General features: G+C 42.2%; 1 protein-coding gene across 17 annotated transcripts in view; it reads left to right on the plus strand.

The window, feature by feature from the left end:
• LOC129826526 (splicing regulator ARVCF-like) overlaps positions 1–25964 on the plus strand; it is a 378140-nt gene extending 352176 nt beyond the window's left edge. For 11 of the 17 annotated variants that reach the window (XM_055887359.1, XM_055887364.1, XM_055887354.1 and 8 more), the window contains 9 exons: positions 11590–11717; positions 16077–16227; positions 17363–17555; positions 18692–18803; positions 18926–19076; positions 19730–19783; positions 20345–20439; positions 21471–21583; positions 23070–25964. In XM_055887359.1, coding sequence (XP_055743334.1) covers positions 11590–11717; positions 16077–16227; positions 17363–17555; positions 18692–18803; positions 18926–19076; positions 19730–19783; positions 20345–20439; positions 21471–21572 — 986 coding nt within the window. In that variant the 3' untranslated portion in view covers positions 21573–21583; positions 23070–25964. The remainder of the gene's footprint in view (positions 1–11589; positions 11718–16076; positions 16228–17362; positions 17556–18691; positions 18804–18925; positions 19077–19729; positions 19784–20344; positions 20440–21470; positions 21584–23069) is intronic. The other 6 variants (XM_055887363.1, XM_055887362.1, XM_055887366.1 and 3 more) reach the window with 4 other exon arrangements.
• Positions 25965–26251: the final 287 nt, after the last annotated feature.

A 26251-nucleotide genomic window follows, 5' to 3' on the forward strand; every position in this document is an offset into this window, starting at 1 on the left:
TACATATTACTTTGATAATGACTGTTAGAACTTGCTGGCCTATAGCAACACCCCAGAAGAAAATACTTTAGATGTGCCAAGTGAACCTGCAACCACAACACTTCAGTAACACTTGACATAAGATCTTCTTTAAGCAATACAGGGATATGACTCTGAATATATACAGCAACACCTCCCCCATAAGCATTTCTGTCTCTTATATAGATGGTATATCCTTGTGTTGCCACTGCTGTATCATCAAATTAATTATCTAAGCAAGTCTCAGAAATGGCTAGTATAAATCAAATCAAATCAAAGTTTATTTGTCACGTGCGCTGAATACAACAGGTGTAGACCTTACAGTGAAATGCTTACTTACAGGCTCTAACCAATAGTGCAAAAAAAGGTATTAGGTGAACAATAGGTAGGTAAAGAAATTAAACAACAGTAAAAACAGGCTATATACATTAGCGAGGCTATAAAAGTAGCGAGGCTACATACAGACACCGGTTAGTGAGGCTGATTGAGGCAGTATGTACATGTAGATATGGTTAAAGTGACTATGCATATATGATGAACAGAGAGTAGCAGTAGCGTAAAAGAGGGGTTGGCGGGTGGCGGGTGGCGGGACACAATGCAGATAGCCCGGTTAGCCAATGTGCGGGAGCACTGGTTGGACGGCCCAATTGAGGTAGTATGTACATGAATGTATAGTTAAAGTGACTATGCATATATGATAAACAGAGAGTAGCAGCAGTGTAAAAAGAGGGGTTGGGGGGGGAATTTTATCTGATGTTAGTAAGTTATTATTTTCATGAGCCTTATTTCTAAGGCTATATATATTAATTTGGGCTATTTTCAGCCCTTTCCTGGGTAGATGACATCAAAGATGACATCAAATATTCAGAAGTTCATTAATCAATTTCTGTGTTTGTGTGCTGTGTATCAAAAGTAAAAGTATAATTCATTTCAATTCCTTATTAAGCAAACCAGACAGCACCATCTTCTTCATTTACGGATAGCCAGGGGCACACTCCAACACTTAGACATAACTTACAAATGAAGCATTTGTGTTTAGTGAGTCCACCAGATCAGAGGGAGTAGGGATGACCATGGATGTTCTCTTGATAAGTGCTTGAATTGGACCATTTTCCGTTCAAAATGTAACCAGGACTTTTGGTGTCAGAGAAAATGTATGAAGTAATTGATACATTATTTTCTTCAGGAATGTAGTGAAGTAAAAGTAGTCCAAAATATAAATATTAGTAAAGTACAGATACCCCCCAAAAACTATTTAAGTAGTACTTTAAAGTACTTTACACCACTGTTAAAATGTTATGTATGGGATGCATTTTTTTCATTGTTTTTGATGGTAGGCCACTCTGGTAGGCCTACATTATGATCAAATAGCCACAGTAGCCTACTTGACCACTGTTAAAACTATAACTTAAAGTGGGTATAGCCTCAGTGTTCACAGTAAAAGCGAGCCGGAAGAATCTTCACAACGTTCAAGTTTGCGCTCAACAGATCAGAAATTTGCTCAGTGATTAACTTTTTTTGAGGGAACATTGCCTCTGCCCTCCACCACACGCCTCTTACTCCCTCTGCCTCTCCTACACATCTCCCATCCCTCCTGCGCTTTGTTATCCTCCTCCTTTTCACTCTCTCCTACACACCTCCCATCCCTCCTCTTTCTCCTATACATCTCCCTCCCTCGCTTCATCCATCTCTATCTTCCATATCCTCTTCCATTTCTCACTTTCCCGTTTTCTGTCTGCGACTACATTTTGTTAGCAGCTCAGCTTACCCCCCCCCCCCCCCCAACCCAATCTCCAGGATTTGAGCTCTGAGCTCCCCTGTGGCATTCAGTCTGACACTAAACCTCTATAGGAGCACACAGAGCCAGTCAGTCAACCAGCCAACCATTCAGTCAACCAGCCAACCAGTCAGCCAACCAGCCAACCAGTCAGCCAGACAGCCAACCAACTAACCAACCAACCAACCAGCCAGTCAGTCCGTCCGTCCGTCAGCCAACCAGCCAGTCAGCCAACCAGCCAGTCAGCCAACCAGCCAGTCAGTTCGATGGTCAACCAGCCAGTCAGTCCGCCAGCCAACCAGCCAGCCAGCCAGCTAGTCCACCAGCCAACCAGCAAGGTCACCAGCCAGCCAGGTCACCAGCTAGCCAGTCAAAAAAACTGTGGTATGGTCTGCATTCTGGGGCCCTTACAGGGAGAAGGATAAAGACAGAGGGAGGAAATGAAGTGCTGAGCCTCCGACCACATGGGCATTGGTATCTGAGCCTTATTTGCAGCCTCCATAACAACATCCAGTCCCCTGCAGGTCCAGATATGCATCTAAATTTGTGTCTGGCCAGGCCGGGCCGCATGCTGACGTATGTAGAGCGGCTAGCGGCTTTCTCTCTCAAACCTCCCCTGAGGTCACACATATCAGTCTAATGGCCAGTGTCTGTCTCTCTCTGAGCCCTGGATAGGATGTAGGGACTCTAAGCTAACTGGCCACTGTGAGGATTGGCTGGAGGTAGGCTCAGAGAAACAGATGAACCCGTCCCTATGACGGGGGGTCAGTCGAAGCTCCTCCTGGAGAGAGATGTTGATATTATATCAGGTCAAGGGCCATAGCTGGATATTATTGTCTTACGTGACCAAGGTTTCATATAAACAGACATCCTCCTCAACCTATGGCCCAGAAACTATCAGGAACTATTAGATTTAGGAACATTGGAAACAAAGCTAGAGCACATTGCATTCTAACTGTTGATCCAGAAATCAATCCAACTGTTGTCGCTGGAAGGCACATCCTCTGGTTAACCACAGACACCAACCTTTATAACTTGTTGTTGGGTAGCGGTGAAGAACTACTGAGTTATTGTTTTCTGTTCAGCTGGAGGATGGTGAAAACAGAAACATGTCCTGTGGATTTGGAAAAGGAAAGGTTTGAAGTGTGTGACAAGCAAACAATGTGGCCCGTTGAGGTGGCCGGCGTCGAGGCATCGATGGGAGACCGGTGACAGACAGTCTCTCTGCTAACGGTAGCTCCGGTCTGGAGGACTTGGAAGACGTCTAATCCTGGGGTGCCACAGCAGGACCTAGTTATCCCTTTTGCACAGGAGAAAGGATGTCTGGTGTCTTCTCCTAAAATGGCAGCACCGGAGTTGTGATCCAGGATACACATTGAGCCAAGCCAGCCAAACTCTTTCAAGTATCTGTCAGCCTTTTGACAGTGTCTTCCCATTGATACCCTACCAACACCCAGTGGTGGAATGGCAATGATGGAGAGAGACAGAGGGATGAGAGGAAGTAGGTACCGGTAGTTTGTTTATGCACCTCTACCCACCACCTCTTCCCTCCCTTTCTGCTCTCTGGGGTATCTTTATGCCCTTAGAGCAGGGGTGACAAACTCATTTTGACCCAGGGGCCGCATTCATTGTTCAACGAGATCCGGGATGCCGCACTGAAAATTGGTTATATTTCCTCACCGTCAAAAGGATTAGTGAGCTGGACACAGTCAAGAAACTGTGGAAATGTAGGTCCATTATTATTTCAACACAGTTTTGATTTTTTATTTGTCATTTTAAAGTATATTGAGTTCACTCACCCCCCCATATTTTTTGTTGAGGAAATAAAAACTCAAAATATCTTATTTTTTTATTACTCAAACCACCTGCGGGCCGGATTGGTATGTTGCGTGCCTTAGTGGATGAGTAGTGTAGTTAGCTGTCCATAAAATCGGCTGACCGCCAGTTACCTTCTTGACCCTTTAATGTCACCTTCCAACAAAATGCCACCAACTGTTGTTGTTTGGATATGCCAATGTTTGGTGCCCTTGGTTTGCCAAGCCAATACCCAAAGAGACGCCAATACACAGAGAGAAAGAGAGAGGATAAGCATTATTCAAAGGCTTGACTTTTGCTCCCTGCCTCTCTAGTGAGATGGCTGTTGTTGAAAGTGGCCTTAGCGGCCTGGCTGTGCTTTGTTTAAATTGGTACCAAGGCCAGGGAAAATAAAAATAGAGATGGAGAGAAGGAGAGAGAGAAAGATATGGAAAGAGCGATGGAAAGAGAGAGCGGTTAAAGAACTGACTCGTTTGAACCGACTGAACTGAAAACAGGCATTTATCCAACTTTCCTGGCATTCAATTTTGTTGTTGTTGTTTTCAATTACACGTCCTGATATTTTCTGACGGGTTTGCGGGTCACCTGGGGTCAGCTATTGTCTTTCAAAGCAGCCCTAACAATGTGATGTGATAGCTGCTCTCTCCGTGGCTTCCCCTGTGAAAGTGTTCATTATCTATGACACAGACAGCAATATGAAAACCTTAACCATACTTTCAGAGCCACATTGGTCTCATGGGGTTAAACGTGTGCATATGTTTCAGAGCTGGAATGGGGATCCAATGACTTCTGATTTCCCCTGTTCAAACAGTATTATTTATTTAGCCAGTGTTTCATAGGCAGAGAATGTGACCCTCTGCTCCCTCTCTCCCATTCTCTTAACGACACTGGAAAACTCCTCTTTGACCTGCTGTAAAAACGTATCCACTTTATGAAGTGATATAGCAAGCTGTTGTTGATTGAAGTGTGTTTTCATGGAGACTACAGATGTTCCTCACTCGATCTGATGGGGTTTTAAGTGGTACTCCTATGGATACGAAGGGAGTAGAGTATACACTGAGTGTACAAAACATTAGGAACACCCTTCTAATATTGAGTTGCAACCCCTTTTGCCCTCAGAACAGCATCAATTTGTCGCGGCATGGACTCTACAAGGTGTCGAAAGTATTCCACAGGGATGCTGTGCCATGTTGACTCCAACGCTTCCCACAGTTGTGTCAATGGTGTCTTTTGGGTGGTGGACCATTCTTGATACACACAGAAAACTGTTGAGTGTGAAAATCCATCAGCGTTGCAGTTATTGACACACTCAAACCAGTGTCCCTGGTACCTACTACCATACCCTGTTCAAAGGCACTTACATATTTTGTCTTGCTCATTCACCCTCAATGGCACACATACACAATCCATGTCTCAATTGTCTCAAGGCTTTAAAGACCTTCTTTAACATGTCTTCTACCCTTCATCTACACTGATTGAAGTGGATTTAACAAGTGACATCAACAAGGGATCACTTGGTCAGTATATGGTCAGTCTATGTCATGGAAAGAGCAGGTGTCCTTAATTTTTACATTTACATTTAAGTCATTTAGCAGACGCTCTTATCCAGAGCGACTTACAAATTGGAAAGGTCATACATATTCATCCTGGTCCCCCCATGGGAATTGAACCCTGGTCCCCCCGTGGGAATTGAACCCACAACCCTGGCGTTGCAAGCGCCATGCTCTACCAACTGAGCCACACGGGACTTAATATTTTGTACATTCATTGTATGTGATAGAAGCGGGAGGCTTTGGGAGAGGCTCGCCGAGGATTAAGTATTGTACGTATTGTAACCCTTACAATACGCTCCCCACTTAGTTTTGATTGATGAACAATGATTTTTTGACAGAAGAGGGCTAATGTGAGGTGTGTTTGTGTGTGTGTGTGTGTGTGTGTGTGTGTGTGTGTGTGTGTGTGTGTGTGTGTGTGTGTGTGTGTGTGTGTGTGTGTGTGTGTGTGTGTGTGTGTGTGTGTGTGTGTGTGTGTGTGTGTGTCAGTTAATCTATTATCATTTTGCTCTTGTCAAGCCGCAACACCTTCACTTTAATTACAGCCAATAGTGAAGCCACTTGAACCCTAATACTCTAATGGTGAACTGATGAGCCTCTCAGGGCCATATGCATCACTCACTCACTCACCTCAACTTTACTTTGTTGTAACCTACTTTGCCTCACACTGAATGCAGCATAAGCTTTCTCTCCTCTCTTCTCTACTCTGTAAGCATCTAATTGAGCCGCCAGCGTTTGAGAGTTTGTCGCCTCTGTGTTTTTGCTTTGAAAAATAACCTGGTGCTCCGCCCCTATCAGCTCAATTAGAAGTGAGGTCGGGCCTAAGCGTGTGCCTCAGCTCGCTGGTTTTGATGTCCCGCTCTCTCAGCATGTGACTGCAGGGGAGGGAGGCCACAGCAACACACCACTCATCTGACTGATGTCTGCTGGAGAAACATGTAGGCATGGGATTGTACAGGGAATGTACTTTCTAGCCTTGCACCCAGGGGAGTGGATAATGCTAGTTGTGTGTGTGTGTGTTGGGTGTAGATGGGAGGGTTGTGTGTTGGGTGTAGATAGGAGGGGTGTGTGTGTGTGTGTGTGTGTTGGGTGTAGATAGGAGAGGTGTGTGTGTGTGTGTGTGTGTGTGTGTGTGTGTGTGTGTGTGTGTGTGTGTGTGTGTGTGTGTGTGTGTGTGTGTGTGTGTGTGTGTGTGTGTGTGTGTGTGTGTGTGTGTGTGTGTGTGTGTGTGTGTGTGTGTGTTGGGTGTAGATAGGAGGGGTGTGTGTGTGTGTGTGTTGTGGGTTGGGTATAGATAGGAGGGGTCTGTGTGTGTGTGTGTGTGTATGTGTGTGTTGGGTGTAGATAGGAGGGGTGTGTGTTGGGTGTAGATAGGAGGGGTGTGTGTTGGGTGTAGATAGGAGGGGTGTGTGTTGGGTGTAGATAGGAGGGGTGTGTGTGTGTGTGTTGGGTGTTGGGTGTAGATAAGAGGGGTGTGTGTTGGGTGTAGATAGGAGGGGTGTGTGTGTGTGTGTTGGGTGTTGGGTGTAGATAGGAGGGGTGTGTGTTGGGTGTAGATAGGAGAGGTGTGTGTGTGTTGGGTGTAGATAGGAGGGGTGTGTGTGTGTGTGTGTTGGGTGTAGATAGGAGGGGTGTGTGTGTGTGTGTTGGGTGTTGGGTGTAGATAAGAGGGGTGTGTGTGTATTTTGGGTGTAGATAGGAGGGGTGTGTGTGTGTGTGTGTGTGTGTGTGTGTGTGTGTGTGTGTGTGTGTGTGTGTGTGTGTGTGTGTGTGTGTGTGTGTGTGTGTGTGTGTGTGTGTGGGGGGGTGTTGGGTGTTGGGTGTAGATAGGAGGGGTGTGTGTGCGTTGGGTGTAGATAGGAGGGGTGTGTGTGCGTTCACGTTTGTCAACATTTTCTGCAGACTAAATATAGAAGTATGTAATATATGCAGGACATGCCAGGCCTTAAAAAAGAGAGATAGGGAGTACATGCAGGCGTACGTGCTGCATATGGTACAATGTGTGTGTGTAGCTCTAAGCACCAGCACCAGAGGGACATAGAGGTCACGCCACAGCGACAGTTAATTATTCAACATTCATTATAATTCCCTGCTAACAACCTGCCTGGCAGGCAGCTAGCAGGCGACGCTTGTCTGACGACTTAAACTGAATTCTTCCGCTGCTCTGTGTTTGCTGCATACTTCAATCTGAGACTGCCATCGTTTGTGGTGACATCAAAATGATGGTTGTCGTACAAAACAAAGTCATCACCGATTGGATCATCTCAACCAATCAGAGTATCAAAGCCAATGACAAATTTTCAAAATGATGCTATACACACGCGTGTTCTGGCTTTGGCCCAACGTCTAGAATGGATTACCATTATAGAAATCCTCGGGGAGGTACTCAGATCCAGACTCATTGTGCTGTGCTGTGGCATAGCGTTTAGCAGGAGCAAGGAGTTTGGGTAGCCAGGCAAAGGCAACGCTAACTAATGACTGGAAGTGGTTAATACACTGTACATGTCATGACCATACTATGATTGTACAGCACCACCCTATCGCCTACTAGCTAGTCTGACATGAAGGTGATCCATGAAGATGCACTGCAAGCCATAGAAAAAAGCCTCATAAAGATATTAGCATCTCTATGGTGCTAAACCAACCCCTATGATGTGCACTGCCGTTTGACTGCAAACCATAGAAATGAACCTTACAGAGATAATATGTCTACTGTGGACATGGGCCCAGCGCTCTGGAACAGATCTTCATTCACTGGACATGCAGAGATCTTAGAGAGAGCTCTAGGAATTAGTTTAAAGGCCACATGAATGTCCCTCCTTTTTCATTTGCCTCTGAGGGGACAGTACTTGGCCACTTTATCTGAGCCCTTGGCTCCGAAATGGCAACTTCATAACTCTCGGACTGGAAGAGACGAGTCCAAGAGCGAGGAATTACAAGAGAGTAGGGAACGGGGAAATGTAGGATTGCAGATTTACAGGTTCTCGCTTATTAAAACGCTGTCCTGGATTTAAAAGTGAACTTGGCACTGGGAGTTTCTGCCTCTGCTGTGAAGCCTCTGAGTCTGATAAATGGCCTTGACTTTGCTGAGTCTGCACTGACTGACTGAATATGCCTGAAATAAGCCAAGTTGTATGGGGAGACGTATTGCTTCAGCACTGCGCTGTCTGTTCTACTGTTCTGCTCCCGAGCTGTGGTATTCTGTTTAAGCCCCAGACTAAGGCAATTCAGTTGTTTTGAATCACACATTAGCTGACCTCTCTTTGATTACTCACACACTGTGACCTCACTCCCTCTGACTCACAGAGCTCCTTAGGAAACCTGAATCCCTAACACAAACAAGCATCTTTCTTTATGACTGGCAACCTCCTCTCCATGCACCACAATTGGTTTACATGGTTGTGGAGGGATATGGAAGGATTAGGACAGGAGCATGGACAGGAAACAGCTCTGTGGAGTGTCTGGATCTGGCAAGCCCAGGATGAAGGGACCAAAGCCAGCCATTCCCACATCCATAATTTACTCTTTCTCCAAAATGATGGGTGTGAGCCCCAGATTTAGATGTGAAAATGGTTATTCGAGGTGAAAATGGTTATTCAAGGTTTGTGCATTTCCTGAAGACAGTTAGAGGTCTGCTCACGCCCAGAGCTGGATGTAGTCTAGCCTAGATCTGGCAGAAATAGACAGCTCTGCTCCCTCTCGTCTCCTCCTCTCCAGGGCTTCAGAGTCGTTTGTCTCACTCTAGACTTTCTTCTTTTCTTCTCTCCCTCATTAAGGCGATGGTAAAATGCCCTCTGTTTCTTGGCCTCATCCATTGAAGCGAGCAGTACTTTTTTACCTCTTTGTATTACTAAGACTTTCACTGTTATCTTCATTTCCAACAAAGAATGTATGGAATGCCTCTCCCACCACAGTGTATCAATCATTAACATTTAATATATGGGGTTTGAAATATACCTCTGGAAATGAATGCCTCGGATAACATGGAATGAACCAATGGTTATTTTCTTTCATTTAAGCTCAGTGGAAGTGAATAATTGAGGTGTGTGTGTGTGTGCGCACACGTACAGTGTGTTCTGACTGATACTATTATTCAGAGACCAGTGAAGAAAAGACAGTCTGTTCTGAACCATCACTTTAGACTTGCAGACTTTAAAGTGCAGAAGGTTTTTGAGAATATATGAATACAGATGCATTGCGATGATGATGAAGTACTTGGTTTTGAGTCCATAGAGCCAAGCCAAGTTGTCTTCCATAGCGAAGGGCTGTTAGTGTGGATGTACTACAGTTTGAGAAGTGCTCCTCCCCTGGGATGTCAAACAGCCTGAGCTGACCTTGGTAGTGGAAAGGAGAGTGGGGTTCGATACTTTCTCTGCCTCTCACTGCCCAGCCCGATTCATCTGATAGCTGATAATGTAATTACACAGTTTACCACAGCTCAAGCCAACCATTGACTGACTGCTACAATGTGTTAAATGGACAGAGAGAAACTTTGCTTTCAGATACTTGATCTTGTTGTATATGTAAAATCAATATCTACTTACATCATGATTCATTCACCAGACTAATATATATGAATCTAGTGTGAGTGATGTATTGTTGTGAGATCGGATCTGAAACTTGGTCTGTGGCAACAGATTATTTATTCGGGTGTAATTTAGTGTAAATGAGAAAAACACCAGGTTATGTGTTGCAGTTTTCACATAATTACAACCAATGACATATGCTCTCTACAGTTTTCTATAGTTGAAGTCTTCTTAAACTGTGTAAACACAGTCCTAAACTATAATCTGAGGTCAAAGGGACTCGACCTTGCCTCAACAACATAGGAGGGGATTCACTCCCTCTACCTTCAGTAGAAGCAGGGCACCGTTTTATGACTGAGGTCATTGATCACATTAGCAGAGATTTGTACTTTGATAAAAGCTACATAGTGGCCATTAGGCTATTGGCTCTGTTACTGTAGAAGACCATTTCTTCTGTGGGTGGCTGATGGCTGTTTCATCTGTGACTGAGCTTTTAATACTTTTTGGCCACACTTCTACCATACTAACTATCAGTGGTATTAGTAAATACTGTGTTGTACCAGCAGTACTAACACTGTTTAAAAAAATAACTGTCACGTTCGTTGTATACATAATGAGCGGACCAAGGCACAGCATGAGTAGAGTTCCACATATTTATTAAAGTGAACCTTCAAGAAACAACAAAGAATAAATGAACGTGAAGTTCGTAGAGCACATAGCACTAAACCAAAACGAAACAATATGCCACAAACGCAGGTGGGAAAAGGACCAGACTAAGTATGATCCCCAATTAGAGGCAACGATCATCAGCTGCCTCCAATTGGGAACCATACTCACACCAACATAGAAATTCAAGACTAGAACACCCCCTAGTCAAGCTCTGACCTATTACACCATAGAGAACCCCAAGGGCTCTCTATGGTCAGGGCGTGACATTAACAAAAAAAAATGATGTAACTTTTATTTAACTAGACAAGTCAGTTAAGAAGAAATTATTATTTACAATGATGGCCTACCCCGGCCAAACCCGGACAATGTTGTGCACCGTCCTATGGGACTCCCAATCACAGCCAGATGTGATACAGCCTGGAATCAAACCAGGGACTGTAGTGATGCCTCTTGCACTGAGATGCAGTGCCTTATACCACTGCGTCACTTGGGAGCCGTTGGTTATTCCATTGTAGTTATGGAATAATGACTGTGTCATTTAATGGGTTGTCACATGGTTTCTACCCAGCGATAACAATAACTTGGGTAGACTATGCACAGTTGTTTGTTATGTTTATCACGTACTGTTAATGAGATTTACCAGAGTGTGAAAGGGAGAATAATAATTGACAGACACCTAATAGTCTTGCCTGCCATAATTATGCGGGAAGATAGCCGACTTCTATTAGTCTTATTATGTGAGCAGTTTCACAGACTGATTCCCTGTCTATGTATCTGAGCTACATGTCTCTGTTTCTTTTAATTGTGTTCAATAATCTGTCTCTCTGTTGGCTCTCTGTCTCCCTCTGTATCTATCCTAAAAGTGTCCCTGTATCTAACTTCTGACTCTCCCTCTCTCTCCGTATCTAACTTATATATCTCTCTGTCTCTCTCTGTCTACGTATTTAACTTTCCTGTCTCCGTATCTAACTTCTCTGTCTCCGTATCTAACTTCTCTGTCTCCGTATCTAACTTCTCTGTCTCCGTATCTAACTTCTCTGTCTCCGTATCTAACTTCTCTGTCTCCGTATCTAACTTCCATGTCTGTCTCTCTCTCTACCTATCTCTCTCTCTACCTATCTCTCTCTCTCTCTATCTCTCTCTCTCTCTATCTGTCTCTCTCTCTCTCTATCTGTCTTTGTATCTAATTTCCACATCTCTCTCTCTCTAACTTTCTCTCTCTCTGTCTTTGTAGGTTTTGAGCTGCTGTACCAACCGGAAGTGGTGAGGCTGTACCTGTCTCTGCTAACTGAGAGCCAGAACTACAACACTCTGGAGGCTGCCGCAGGGGCCCTGCAGAACCTCAGCGCCGGACAGTGGACCGTGAGTCTCACACACATAAACACACACACACTGTGATTATGGGGAATAAGGTCTCTGAACCTCAATACGCTGGACAAGTAATTTATCCAAAATGGAGCTCTGCACTGTCAGTACAAAAACACTTCCATTTGGTTACAGTAGTGAGTAATCAGAGTGTGATGTTTTTTCCAGCATTTACACAGTCATTACCATCACTAGTGTAAAGTAGAGAGGCCTATCATGTTATTCCCTTCAGGAATAGAATGCTCTTAGTCAGTACTGGCCTATGTTAGGCCTAGAGAGCTTTGTCATTTTAGCTCTATCATGATAAATGTTTTAACACCTATGTGCCATGCTGTAAACATATCCGTTGTCACGGCATTAATCATCACCAGGCTCCAGCAACATGCTCACACCTTCCTGTTCCTCTCAGCTCGTTCACAGATCTCTCCATCCACAGCGGTGGCAAAACACAACACAACAGACACCATGTTAGATTCATTTGAAAACATCCAACATGTATCTCTTGCTGTTCAAATTTGAAACGCTTACACATAAGCTGTGGTAATATGTATAACATATGTAGCCTACAGTACATGTATACCATGTATAAACCATGTCACCATTTTAATTTTTACTGTTTTCTATCACTGTTCTGCACTGGTGATTTTTAATAATTAGGTACAGTGCCTTCAGAAAGTATTCATACAACATTGACTTTGTACACATTTTGTTGTGTTATAGCCTGAATTTAAAATAGATTAAATATAGATGTCACTGGCCTACACACAATACCCGATAATGTCAAAGTGGAATTATGTTTTTGCAAATTTTACAAATTAATAAAAATTAAAAGGTGAAATCTCTTGAGTTAATAAGTATTCAACCCTTTTGTTATGGTAAGCCTAAATAAGTTCAGTAGTAAAAATGTGCTTAACAAGTCACATAATAAGTTGCATGGACTCTGTGTGCAATAATAGTGTTTAACATGATTTCTGAATGACTACCTCATCTCTGTACCCACACACATGCAATTATCTGTAAGGCCCCTCGGTCGAGCAGTGAATTTCAAACACATATTCAACCACAAAGACCACAGAGGTTTTCCAATGCCTTGCAAAGAAGGGCACCAATTGGTAGATGGGTTACTACAAAGATACAGATGTCCTTCCTAACTCAATTACCGGAGAGGAAGGAAACTGTTCAGGGAATTCACTATGAGGCCAATGGTGACTTTAAAACAGTTAGAGTTTAATGGCTGTGATAAGCGAAAATTGAGGATGGATCAAAAACATTGTAGTTACTCCACAAAACATTAAATGACAGAGTGAAAAGAAAAAAGCCTGTACAGAATAAAAAAATATTCCAAAACATGCATCCTGTTTGCAATAAGGCACTAAAGTAATACTGCAAAACATGTGGCAAAGAAGTTAGCTTTATGTCCTGAATATAAAGCATTATGTTTGGGGAAAATCCAACACAACACATCACAGAGTACCACTCTTCATATTTCCAAGCATGTTGGTGGCTACATCATGTTATGGGTATGCTTGTCATCGGCAAGGACTAGGGAGTTTTTTGGAGGATAAAAAGAAACGGAATAGGGCTAAGCACTGGTAAAATCCTAGAGGAAAACCTGTTTCAGTCTGCTTTTCCACTGGGAGACAAATGCACCTTTCAGCAGGACAATAACCTAAAACACAAGGTCAAATATACACTGGAGTTGCTTACCAAAACGACATTGGGTGTTCCTGAGTGGCCTAGTTACAGTTTTGACTTAAATTGGCTTGAAAATCTATGGCAACTTGAAAATGGCTGTTTAGCAATGATCAACAACCAACTTCTCAGAGCTTGAAGAATTTAAAAAGAATAATGTGCAAATATTGTACACTCCAGGTGTGCAAAGCTCTTAGAGACTTAACCAGAAAGACACAGCTGTAATCGCTGCAAAAGGTAATTCTAACATGTATTGACTTAGGGGTGTGAATACTGTTATGTATACTGAACAAAAATATAAACGCAACATGCAAAAATGTCTAAGATTTTACTGAGTTACAGTTCATATAAGGAAATTAGTCTATTGAAATAAATTCATTAGGCCCTAATCTATGGATTTCACATGACTGGGAATACAGATATGCATCTGTTGGTCACAGATACATAAAAAAAAGGTAAACCAGTCAGTATCTGGTGTGACCACCATTTGCATCATGAACACGACACATCTCCTTCACATGGAGTTGATCAGGCTGTTGATTGTGGCCTGTGGAATGTTGTCCCACTCCTCTTCAATGGCTGTGAGAAGTTGCCAGATATTGGCGGGGACTGGAATACGCTGTTGTACATGTCAATCCAGAGCATCCCAAACCTGCTTAATGGGTGATATGTCTGGTGAATATGCAGGCCATGGAAGAACTGGGACATTTTCAGTTTCCAGAAATTGTGTACAGATCCTTGCGACATGGGGCCGTGCATTATCATGCTGAAACATGAGGTGATGGCAGCGGATGAATGGCACGACAGTGGGCCTCAGGATCTCATCACGATATCTCTGCATTCAAATTGCCATCGATAAAATGCAATCGTGTTCATTGTCCGTAGCTTATGCCTACTCATACCAATAACCCCACCGCCACCATGGGGCACTCTGTTCACAACGTTGACATCAGCAAACCGCAAACACGTCACGATATGCATGGTCTGCGATTGTGAGGCCGGTTGGACATACTGCCAAATTCTCTAAAACGATGTTGGAGGCGGCTTATGGTAGAAACATTTGCATTTAAATTCTCTGGTAACAGCTCTGGTGGACATTCCTGCAGTCAGCATGCCAATTGCACGCTCCCTCAAAACTTGATACATCTGTGGCATTGTGTTGCACATTTTGGAGTGGCCTTTTACTGTCCCCAGCACAAGGTGCCCCTGTGTAACACAACAAAATGTGGAATAAGTCAAGGGATATGAATGTTTTCTGAAGGCACTGTATATAAAGAGACAGAATCGCTCCCTCCCTCCAAAAAAAACTGCTTCTATCTCAAGGCAATCAGACTGCTAAACAGCAATCACTAACTCAGAGAGGCTGCTGCCTACATTGAGACCCAATCACTGGCCACTTTAATAAATGGTTCACTAGTCACTTTAAACAATGGCATTTTAAATAATGCCACTTTAATAATGTTTACATATCTTACATTACTCATATCATATGTATATACTGTATTTTATACCATCTATTGCACCTTGCCTATGCCGCTCGGCCATCGCTCATCCATATATTTATATGTACATATTCTCATTCACCCCTTTAGATTTGTGTGTATTAGGTAGTTGTTAGGAAATTGTTAGATTACTTGTTAGATATTACTGCACTGTCGGAACTAGAAGCACAAGCATTTCGCTACACTCGCATTAACATCTGCTAACCGTGTGTATGTGACAATTTTATTTTATTTATGTAGTTATTTTATTTATGTAGTTCGAGCAGATCAAATCAAATGTTATTGGTCACATAGACATATTTAGCAGATGTTATTGGGTGTAGCAAATGCTTGTGTTCCTAGCTCCAAGAGTGCAGTAGTGTCACAACAATACACACACATCTAAAAGTAAAAGAATTAAGAAATATATAAATATTAGGACGAGCAATGTTGGAGTGGCATTGACTAAATTACAGTATAATATAATACAGTATATATGTATATATATATACACATATGAAATGAGTAAAGCAGTATGTAAACATGATTAAAGTGGCCAGTGATTCCATGTCTGTGTATATAGAGGCTGATCAGAATGCCTGTCCACACTGGGGCTTGGGGCTGATGCTAACACATCAAACCTCTGCTTAAAGGAGATGGACATAACGTGTCCCCATTCCCAATGAGGATATCTCAAGCTTTTTTACTTTAAATCCTCTATTCATCCCCTTCTCCTTGCTGCTCCCTAGCTGTTTAACTATGCTATGCTAGGTACGGTCTGTTTTAGGTTTACTACTCCCACCCAGTGGCCGGGTTCTGGTGTTGCACCAGTTTAATTACATCTCAGGGGGTAACAGTGTTCAGCAAATGAGCTCTTTCATGTCAAACTTATTGTTTTGTGTTACAGAAAAAAAGAGAGGAGCATTCGTTGATGTTTAATCAGTGACAAATTGCATCACATGACAGTCTGTAGCCCTGCTGTGTAATTGTTTTGAACAGTCAAATCTAGATAGCCACTGTTGGCTGTGCTAATGTACAATAATTGTGTGTGGGGGAGGGGCTTGCGTGTGTGTTTGTGTAGGGGTGTGTGTGTACATGCGAATGTATGTATTGCCTGGTAGTATTCTCTCTTCACAGACAGTTTATCCTTATCCTCCATGTTCCCTCTTCTCTCTGTCCCCAGTGGTCCAACTACATCCGTGCCACAGTGAGGAAGGAGAAGGGTCTTCCCATCCTGGTGGAGCTGCTGCGTTCTGACTCTGACAAGGTGGTCCGAGCCGTGGCCATCGCCCTGCGTAACCTCTCCATCGACCGCCGCAACAAAGACCTGATCGGTACGACCATTGACCAACTGTATGGTGTAAAGAGAGGCAGTGTGTTAACTGTGGGCTTGACCACACACTGTTAACACACGGCCTCTCTTTACTGCATACAAGTACAACAATGGGGTAAAACACTTTGGAATGCTGTGAGATCAGATAGCTGTTACTAACCACGTTTCCATCCTCAGTTTTTATGCAAGTAAAGTCATATCATATTTTTTTAAATCACGACACCTGTGATGGAAACAGGAAGTTTCTGTACAATTTGTATGTTCGACATGGTAGGATCTTTTTGTGTTGGTAAAATAAATTATTTGAGAAATGGCGGTGGAAATGCCTTTATTTACAAATATTGATATAATAACCGTCATAGCAAAGTACATTTGGAGTCACGCGGCGATATGATGTGTGATCGGAAAGCATGCAGTTTATTAGGTTACAGATTAAATGAATTCTGATTAACTTTACAGGGTTGTGAAAGTGCACGAGCTTGATCCTGCTTTCCAATAAATATCGATAATTTTGGTGACATGATGATCGATGCTTGACTACCGTTTAACAAATAAACATATTCTCGCTCTTATCCATAATAATCTCATAATGTAGACTAGCAGCCTACGCACACTGTATCTGCGAGCTGTTGGATAGGGCGCACATGCCAAGATCAGAGTAGACACATTTGCTATTTAACGCAACAGTTTCTGTGACAAAACTATCAGTAGATAGCGATGGAAACACACATTTTTATTCGGTACATGAAAACTTAAGCCAAAACAATTATTTTGTGTGCACTATGTCATCACCACTGACTTTTATCGGCAAAAATTCCATTTATCCGCAAGAAACACACCACTGGTGGGAAAATGTGCATTTTCTTCATGCAGATTTTTGAATATTCGCAAGAAAATCTGTTGCCAAATGGTTTGAAACCTAGCTACTGAAGATAACAATATGATTGTTGAACCTGTGTGTCTTTTGCTGAATGATTGCAGATTAGTCAAAGTTTTAATAAGTTGATATCAAACATTTTGTACAATGCTATTATGAATCAAAACACTATGTAGCGCAACAAGTATTGAGTGTTTACACACCTTTTACCTCTATTACCAGTTGACGGGGACACTGCTCTTTGACCTCTGCCCTGTAGGGAGCTATGCCATGAGGGACCTGGTGAGTAACCTGCCCAGCGGTCAGCAGCGGCCAGCCAAGAACCTGGAGGAAGACACGGTGGTGGCCATTCTCAACACCATCCACGAGATTGTGACGGACAGCTCCGAGAACGCACGCTCCCTCATCCAGGCCCAGGCCATCGAGAAACTGGTGGCCATCAACAAGACAAGGTGGCCGCTCACAGGTTCTAGTGTTTCGAATAGATTTGTTTGTCTTTCTTAGAATTGAATGATTGATTGATCAATCTAATCAATGCAATCAACAGTAGTTCAGTTCCATGCACATACATACAGTATGTAGGCCTACATGTACCACCGGTCTCCCTCCCCCATGAGAGCAGGTCTCTTACTGCCTCTAATCACCTACCAATTTTAATTGTTTTGACCTTAAGTTCAATTAATAACATAGTGACACATTTATATTCATGATATATGTTCTGCAGTCTCTCAAGGACCAGGAGTTTCTGCTTCTGGCCTTATACAATGTAACGACCCTGTCTTTTCATGTCCTCTCTGGCATGGGAATTAATAATATAAGGTAATATAAGCCGGATTCCTTGTCACATTATTTCGATCTGTAGAACACTACTTAGATTGAATAGATAAGCCCTTACTGTGCGGTGTCTGGTTTCCAGGACACAAACTATAATGCACTTCACCTGAATACTAAGTACTATGAATAGGAATTCAGGAGCTGTTTTAATGATTTCCCAGTTTCTACTATATTTCACTTTCCTCATATCCCATTGAATTATCTGATCTACTTGATCAAGTCAGCGAGCAATGATAGCCAGGGAGAAGTTGTTTGGATAGCTGTCTCCTTCTACAACCTATTGATAATTTAAGATTCGTTTCCAGTGGGGATTTGATACTCATACTTTATTTAATACCAAATAAATGTGTTTTCTCTGCACCCATGACAATTACTTTTAAGTAATGGAGAACCCTCCCATGTAATTAACAGAAGGGCTAAAGAGTAGCTAATGAATTGAATGAAAATAAATGTGTGCGGCCATTGGAGTATGAATTAAAAGCAAGCACCTGGGGCAACCAGTGGGAATAGATGGCTTTGAATGTGAGATTGATTGCGTTTGGCTCCAGCCTCCACTAGCTGCTGGCAGTGGTAGGGCCCAATGTTCTGGGCGTGTATTCACGAAGAGTCTCAAAGTAGGAGTGCTGATCTATGATCAGTTTTGCCTTTTCAATTATAATGAATGGACATGGGGACCTGATCCTAGATCAGCACTCCTAATCTGAGACGCTTTGTGAATACCGACCCTGATTCTCTTCCTGTCTACCTTCCTCAGCCAATCACCACGTGAGGACAAGGCCGCCTCCCACGTGCTGCAGACGGTGTGGAGCTACAAGGACCTGAGGAACGCCCTGACCAAGGAAGGATGGAACAAGAGCCACTTCCAGGTAATAGGCTGTGTAGTAGAACACACAAACACGCACGCATTCACACATATACACATACAAGCATTTACACACACACACACACACAATTAGTACAGTCATATGTCTCTACTCTCCCCCCTCAGCCTACAGCGACCGGCGCCCCTAAAGCAGCCAAGAATGGCAAGCCAGGCTATGACGACACCACTCTGCCCCTGATGGAGAAGAACCAAGGTCAGTCTGTGATGGCAGGCGAGACTGGGGATCCTCCGGGCCTGGCCTACTGTGGTGAACTGAGTGAGGAAACCATAGATATTAATAACTGCTCTATATCTATGGAACAAACTGTGCTGCTGTTACTGTGTGTCTGTTTGTATCAGAAGCCTTGATCAGAACAAGTGTTTAGGGGGATGGTTCTATCTGCGCTTTGCTTTGTGTGTTCTCACTCATATCCATTTACCTACTGTTGGAGGGCTGTGCTTGAAACCTTTCACCCTCATTGTTGTGCTGCAGTGTTTGGTGATCTTTATGTGTAAGTCGGTTCTTTTTGGGATGGTGTGGTCGGGAGAATGATGCATCATGGGTAGATTTATCTAATCCAATAGTGTGTTCTTGAACGCAAATCCAAGCATGTATATTAGGATATATGCATAGAGGGAGGTACGGAAGCAGCCTAAAACACGAAACATCTCATTGACAGAGGAGTCGAGAGCATGACAGTACTTCTCTTGTCATCTTGTTTCTGGTCATGTGACTTTTTTTGCAACCATGCATACACATAAAGTGTAGTTGTCATTCACACCCATTTTCAGCCTGCCTGCATTACTGCTAAAGTGTACCAGCAGACAGTGACTGAGGACCATTGGCCTGAAAGCAGCATTGGCTCGTGATTAAAACAAATTTTATGTGTGCTGCTCATGATAAAAAAATGGCATATAAATGCTTTTCAGGCACCAAGAAAAATGGAAGTGGTGATATGATACCAATGGACGAGCTTGGTCCAGGTAAGACCGAGTTTGCATGACCTCAATCGCTGACGAGGAACACTAGTAGTCTCAGATGGAATGTTCTTGTCTGTAGGAACTACTCACAGTTCTAGAACCCTAACAACACCATTGCCAACATGGACATTTAAAAAAAAAAAGGACAAACTTTGGCAATATTGGGAATGAACAAATATATTGTTGTGATTCTCTAACAGTGGACAATGTAGTGCAGTAGTGTTTTACTTATGATGCTGTATGCAAGACGCCTCTCTTAACAAGATGTTGGTATAAGGATGGCCATTCATTCTGTAGTACAGACACAGGAGTAACAGGAGGTGTGGGCAATTCTCTAATGACTTTGTTCAAAACCTGGCAAACTTTAATGTTCTCCTCAGTGCTCCTCTTTTCAATGAAAATGTAAACACAATTGTCTTGTTTCCTCTCTTACTAACGAGTTCTTCCTCCACATCAGATGTGCACAGCTCCACTCCTGGAAGGCTGCATGCAGCTTATACATATGTAGTTTCATCAATGTATTTAACAGTGCTGTATTTCTGTGATCCTCTCTCTCCTCATTAGATGGCTACTCCACCATCGACCAGAGAGACAAAGACTGCAAGTACAAGAGTAGTGGAGACGGGTCAGTGGACCTGTCAGAACGGGAGCCATTAAAGGTACGTCTGGTCTAGACTGATCCGTAACAGCTCACACTGCTCAGTTACAGCTATGCTATAGGTGACTAAGGGATCAGGCTATTAAAACACACAAGTCATGATACTCCGTTTCTGTTAAGGTAGCCTGAATCCATCTCTTCCAGTGCCCTTGCCCATTTGTCAATGCCATGCCCTTTCGATTTCTTGAAGAGGAATCTGGATTTTCATTTTCTGTAGCAGCAGTTAATGTTGTTGTCTGTCGAGCCTGGTGTCTGTCGAGCCTGGCAGTCCAATTTACTGACTGCAGACAGCAGATCTGACAGCTAAGCAGCACATAATTGAGTGTAAGCTTTGTGATTGTGAAAGTAATTAATCTGGGACTGATTAAAAGAGTCCTACCCCTCCATCTCCACTTCTCCTCATAGAGCGAGAACCAAGGCCTGGTTCACACACTCACTCACACAAGCCTGCATAGTAAGTGGCTCAGTGTCCATCGCTAGAGAAAACTCAGAGGGAATGAGAGGGAGAGAGAGAGATTGAGGATGATTTATTCACTGTTGAACCAGGATGAATGGGAGAATAGGTGTTTTGCTGACCTTCTCTGCTTACCATGTGTAGAATGGCAGCTATGCAGACACGTTGCAGCTTGAAGACACAAATGCTTGTCAAGATACAGTATGCTGCAAAAATTCCAGAAGCAAATTAACCATCAGACAAGACTGGAGATGACAGATATCTCCTCTCATGTTTACAGCCCACGTCCCGCTCATGTTTTGAATTTACTTCAGCACAGCAACAACTGCTCAACCAAACTTTCTAGACCTCCAGAAGCCTGAAACCAAAATGCAACTCTGCTGTTTGAACTGCTCTGTCCCACTCTGTTTTTGTTTGTTTGCATGTGTCGGTTGGTTTGTTGTTTTTAATCACTTTTTCGGACTCAAAAAACATATTCCTTTATGCTAAGGAACTAACCCTGGCTTTCCACTCCTCTCTATGGATGATATTTATCGACCTCTTTGTTTTGCTGTTAACCCCTTCTCCCGTTGCTGCAGAATGACACAAATAGGAAACACTATGTCAGGAGTAACAGGCCTGCAGTCAAACTGGTGGATGCTTGTGACGTTAAACCTCAGCCTGTTGACTCCTGGGTCTAAATGCATGCATGGTAGGTCTTGCAAATGTTAGTTTTCCACTTTCTGAATTGTTAGTCTCCTTTCTTTGTTAGCTCCACCACCATCACCACCACCACCACCACACTGTTTCTGTTTTAACCCTCACACACGCCACTTCTGTTTGTTTTTTATCTGTGCTTGGACCTGCTTGACCCAGAGTAGTTGGCTTATGACACCAAACTTGAGAAAAGCTGGATGAAATTTCATAATTTTCACAGTTGTGGAGTACCTGCCTGATTAAAATCCATCTGTTGCAAAACAGACAGACTCCCTTGACTATTCCAGCTGAAATTATGTTTGTTCTAAATTATGAAAGGGATTAAATCTAGACTTTAGATGGAACACACACACACACAATTCCTCCCAGTGTAGCTGTAATGAAAAGCTGTGGGAAGAACATGGTGTATCATCTCCCTATCAGCAGTAATCAACACACTATTCCCTGGGACAGAGAGCTCCTCCCGATAAATAATGGATGCCTGGATGAACCCACACATCAGCTCCTCTTTCTCGGTTATGTCTACAGTCTGTGGTAGGCTAGGATAGGCTAGCTGCTCTGGGTTAGCATCACGAGAGCTCACTATTGGGGATCCTCTCATCACTTGCTCATCTCTTTGCTCCTGTTCCGTCACTAATAACTGAGTGTATCTGCTCTGGGTGAGAAGCTGTGGTAGGTGGCTGATCATCAACAGCTCTATGGAGGTGAAGGGCTATCTTTCTTCCTTGCTATAAGTCTCTTTATTCTCTCATTGCTTCTCCATGACTCTCATTGTCCTAGGTAAGAGATCAGCCATACTGCTTTGATTGACTCCTCATGTGGTGCTCTGAAATCCAAACTGAAATATGACAATGATCATCCGTACAGAATGAAGTACTGAAAACAATTGAGTTTATATAACAACTGTGAAAACAGATTGTAATCACCACATTAAGATCTAGTCAAGTCAAAGCTAATGAACAAAATAACAGATCTACTCTAACATTGACATGCTTGGAATGGACAGAGTAATCATACCAAAGAATGGACATTGAGTCAATCAGGTAAGATAGAGTAATCATACGCTTCATATCTGTGTTAATCAAGCTGGCTTTATGCAGCAGCTGCCATTCAAACATATCATCAAAGCATCCCTCTCGCTGTCTGTTACATTGGATTTGACATCTGTCAAGCATGTATGAATATAGTGATTTTTGTATTGTGATTTTGATTATGTAATACCATTTGGTCATTGTGCCCTCTGACTTAATTTAAAAGCTTGATTATTCAACTGCTTTAAACACCATGCCTGCGTCCAATGGCACCCTATTCACTTTGAAGTGCACTATTATTGACCAGTGCCCATTTGGCTCTGGTAAAAATAAGCGCATTATATAGGGAATAGGGTGCCTTTTGGTACACAAGCCTGCTCTCTTATAGGTTTTCAGCTCTTGACATAACCACCTGTGTCCCCCCTCCCTCCCTGTTCTTCTGTGTTCTAGGCTTAAATAAGGACAGCGTAACACCTAAACTAGAGGACCTCCCATGTCATCACTGCCATAACACATGGAACTCATTTTGATGTTGACTCGTCAGCAGATAGACTTTGTAAAAGAAAGAAAAAAGAAACAATCATCCAACAACCAATGTTTCATGCTTTTGAATCAGCAAATGAAATGATGTATAAAAAAAGAAAAAAGAAAATCTAAAAACGACTACTTGTCATATCTACATTCCCCACTGGATGGACAGATGTAGGGTACCCGAACAGCAAGGACTCTGACTGGAGCAGCACTGCATGGTGTCAGGATGGAAGAGGGGAAGCAGTTATTGTCATAGAGATACAAGTATTCTAGAGCTCTATCTCTATGGCAATGCAAGGATGGCTGGTGGTGTGAAGCAGGGGGAGAGAAGGTGATGTCTGTTGGGAGGAAAGGAAGTGTGTTGGAAAGGAGACAGTTTGCTTCTAATAGTATTTTTTTCTATGTTACAATTTAGCCTTTTGTTTAGGTTTTGTTTTTTTGTTGGTTTGTCTTTCGTCGGCATAGTAAATAGTTTTTGTTTGTAATATAATTTTTCTTTTTTTTCTTTTGCTGTTCTTTGTTTTTGTTTGAGTTTTCCGGATTGAAGAAGTGTGGACTGGTGTGGTAGATGAAGGTTGGGGTGGTTTGAAGGACTTGATGCTTGAAGGGCACTTAAAGGAACTGTATACCTGCAAGTGTTGATTGGAGTTAAGGAAGTGAAATGACGTGCATTTGGTTGGGTTACTTATAGCTGTTGAGCGAAACAAAATGAAAATATATTTTCAGTATCGACACAGACTAGAGATATAGAGATATGTGTTTGCCGACGATATATGAATTGCTTGGTTGGTTGCAGTTTGTCATTGATATGTTTTAAAGTTGAAGAGGATATAAGACATTTTGTTTATAAATGGATTGTGTTAATGAAGGAATGGAAAGTACATGCTCCTGGTGTCAAAGGGTAGAATCTAAAAGCATTTTATATTTTTGTTGGTTTTATAAATGTATATTAGGGTCAAAGAAAAACAAAAAGAGAACAGAGAAATCAACAGACACGTCTTAGTTGTGTACTCATAACAGGTTGTTTGGGAAGCACATTCATTGGATAAAAGATCATGTTTGTAAACAGAAATAACCACATCATTTAAGTGTCAAATCTGTAGTCATGCTGATCACATATTTATATTTGTACTGTCAAGAGAAAACAAAACAAGAGGAGCTGTTATTCAGCTTTCTTTTTAAAGGCGAGTTGAACTGATGACCTGGTCTCCAAACCTTTCAAGGAGATGAATAGAGGGAGGGAGGGAGTGGATGGTTCAGCAGGGATCACTCAAGAGATAAGACTGAGAGAAAAGAGAGATGGATGGGTGAGTGCAGCAGCAGGGATAGACAGAAAGATGTGAGACAGACGTGTTACAATTCCCTTCGCATTTCACACTGCAATTTATATGAAGTCACTGAGAACCTGAAAACATGCTTTGATTTCACTAATGCATCTCTAAAGAACTATTTGAAACAAGCATGAAAAATTGTACAAATGTTTATATTATATTATTTTTAAGTGACAGTTTTTGTGGTGTAATTGGATATTAGTCATTTATATCCGGAGAGGAGAGCAGTTTTCATGTGGTTCAAGGCAGAATTTGCATCACGTACGAAGTATACAACATCTGTTTGATTATTATATTTTTTGTGCCCTCTTCTAGGGGCAGTTGAAATGTAGTAGTGCAGATGATTACGTCATTGTCTTTTAAAAAGAGACGAGAAGAAAGGCTGAACTACACATGTGGTTAAAGGTTTAGTAGTGGTTTTGTGATTGTTTTATCTCCATCTCCAAGTGGACTCTACTCTATGAACCCATTCTCTCTCTCCCAATTCTGGGACTAGTGAGGGGACCCTCCACTATTGGACAGCTTAACTCATGCGTCAGCTATAGGCAAATGGCATGTGCCTGCGTTGAATGCCGAATTTCTTTGTGATGTGACTTTATAAAGCTTGCATCTTTTACACAGTGTTTACAAAGACTTATGTGATAAACTAAAAATGTAAAGTACATGTATTAATAAACATTTGATTTCAGAGAAAAGCATTGTAATAATAGCCCTACGTTAACGTCCTCCATGTCTACATACGTCCTCAAAACTGTGTGCTTTTCATTGGATTGTTCATCTTTGACTGTCTATTCCTGACTGAATTTTGTAGTACACAACCAGAGGATCTGGTGTTGTATTTATATACATATGAAATGAGTCCATGGGCTTGTCTGTGGACTGTGCTAACTGTGCTGTGAAAGAAATGCAAGAAAATGGGGCAGAAATTGAATCAAATGAGCAAGACCTACCTGTGTAGATATCACTGATTCAAACTCTTCAAAATAAAGTAACCGTACTACTCAGTAGCAAATGTGTTTGTAACTATCATGTGCCTTAACATTTTCCATGGTACATAAAGATATTGTGTTTTATATAACTCTTTATCCCTCCGCCGTTCCTCCTCCCTCCTCATCCCCTTATACCTCTCCTTTTCTCTTCTGTGTCAGCCTCCCTCCCTACAGTATATCTCTCCCCTTCATTTTACACACTCACACATTCACTCACTCTGTCCTCAGTGTAGACTAGACTGTTGGTGGGTTTTTGCTTTGTATTACATTGTATTATAAACTTTTAAAAGATAGACATAAAACATGGTTTGAGTTCATAGAAGAGTACATTAATGCTTTCGTAGCTATCAGAGCAATTCCACAGTGACAGAATGTATTATGTCGATTTTACTAATACCCAGAGGCAAGTATTATGCTTGTTCAAATAACATAAAAAATACTGATTTGTAGAGTATCAATTTGGTGTGTTTTCAATAAACCATGCCTGGAAAGAACATGTTGCCTGTGAATTTTGTGTTGTTGATATTCCATTCCAAAAAGAACAAGGATCTATACAGTTTCATGAATTTTACCTCAAGCCAAAATCCATTCCCAATAAATAATATATTGTAGAAGTTGTCACTAATGTCACTAATGTCACATTGTCATATGGTTAAAAGAGACTCATGCTACTATCGTGTCTTTGGCATTATTAAACTGAAGACTTATTTTATCAAATAAATTTTCAGTAATTATTATTACGTGATCAAACTAATCACGTAAATGTAATTAACTAGGAAGT

The sequence above is a fragment of the Salvelinus fontinalis genome, chromosome 28 (genome assembly GCF_029448725.1).
Source record: "Salvelinus fontinalis isolate EN_2023a chromosome 28, ASM2944872v1, whole genome shotgun sequence".
NCBI lineage: Eukaryota > Metazoa > Chordata > Actinopteri > Salmoniformes > Salmonidae > Salvelinus > Salvelinus fontinalis.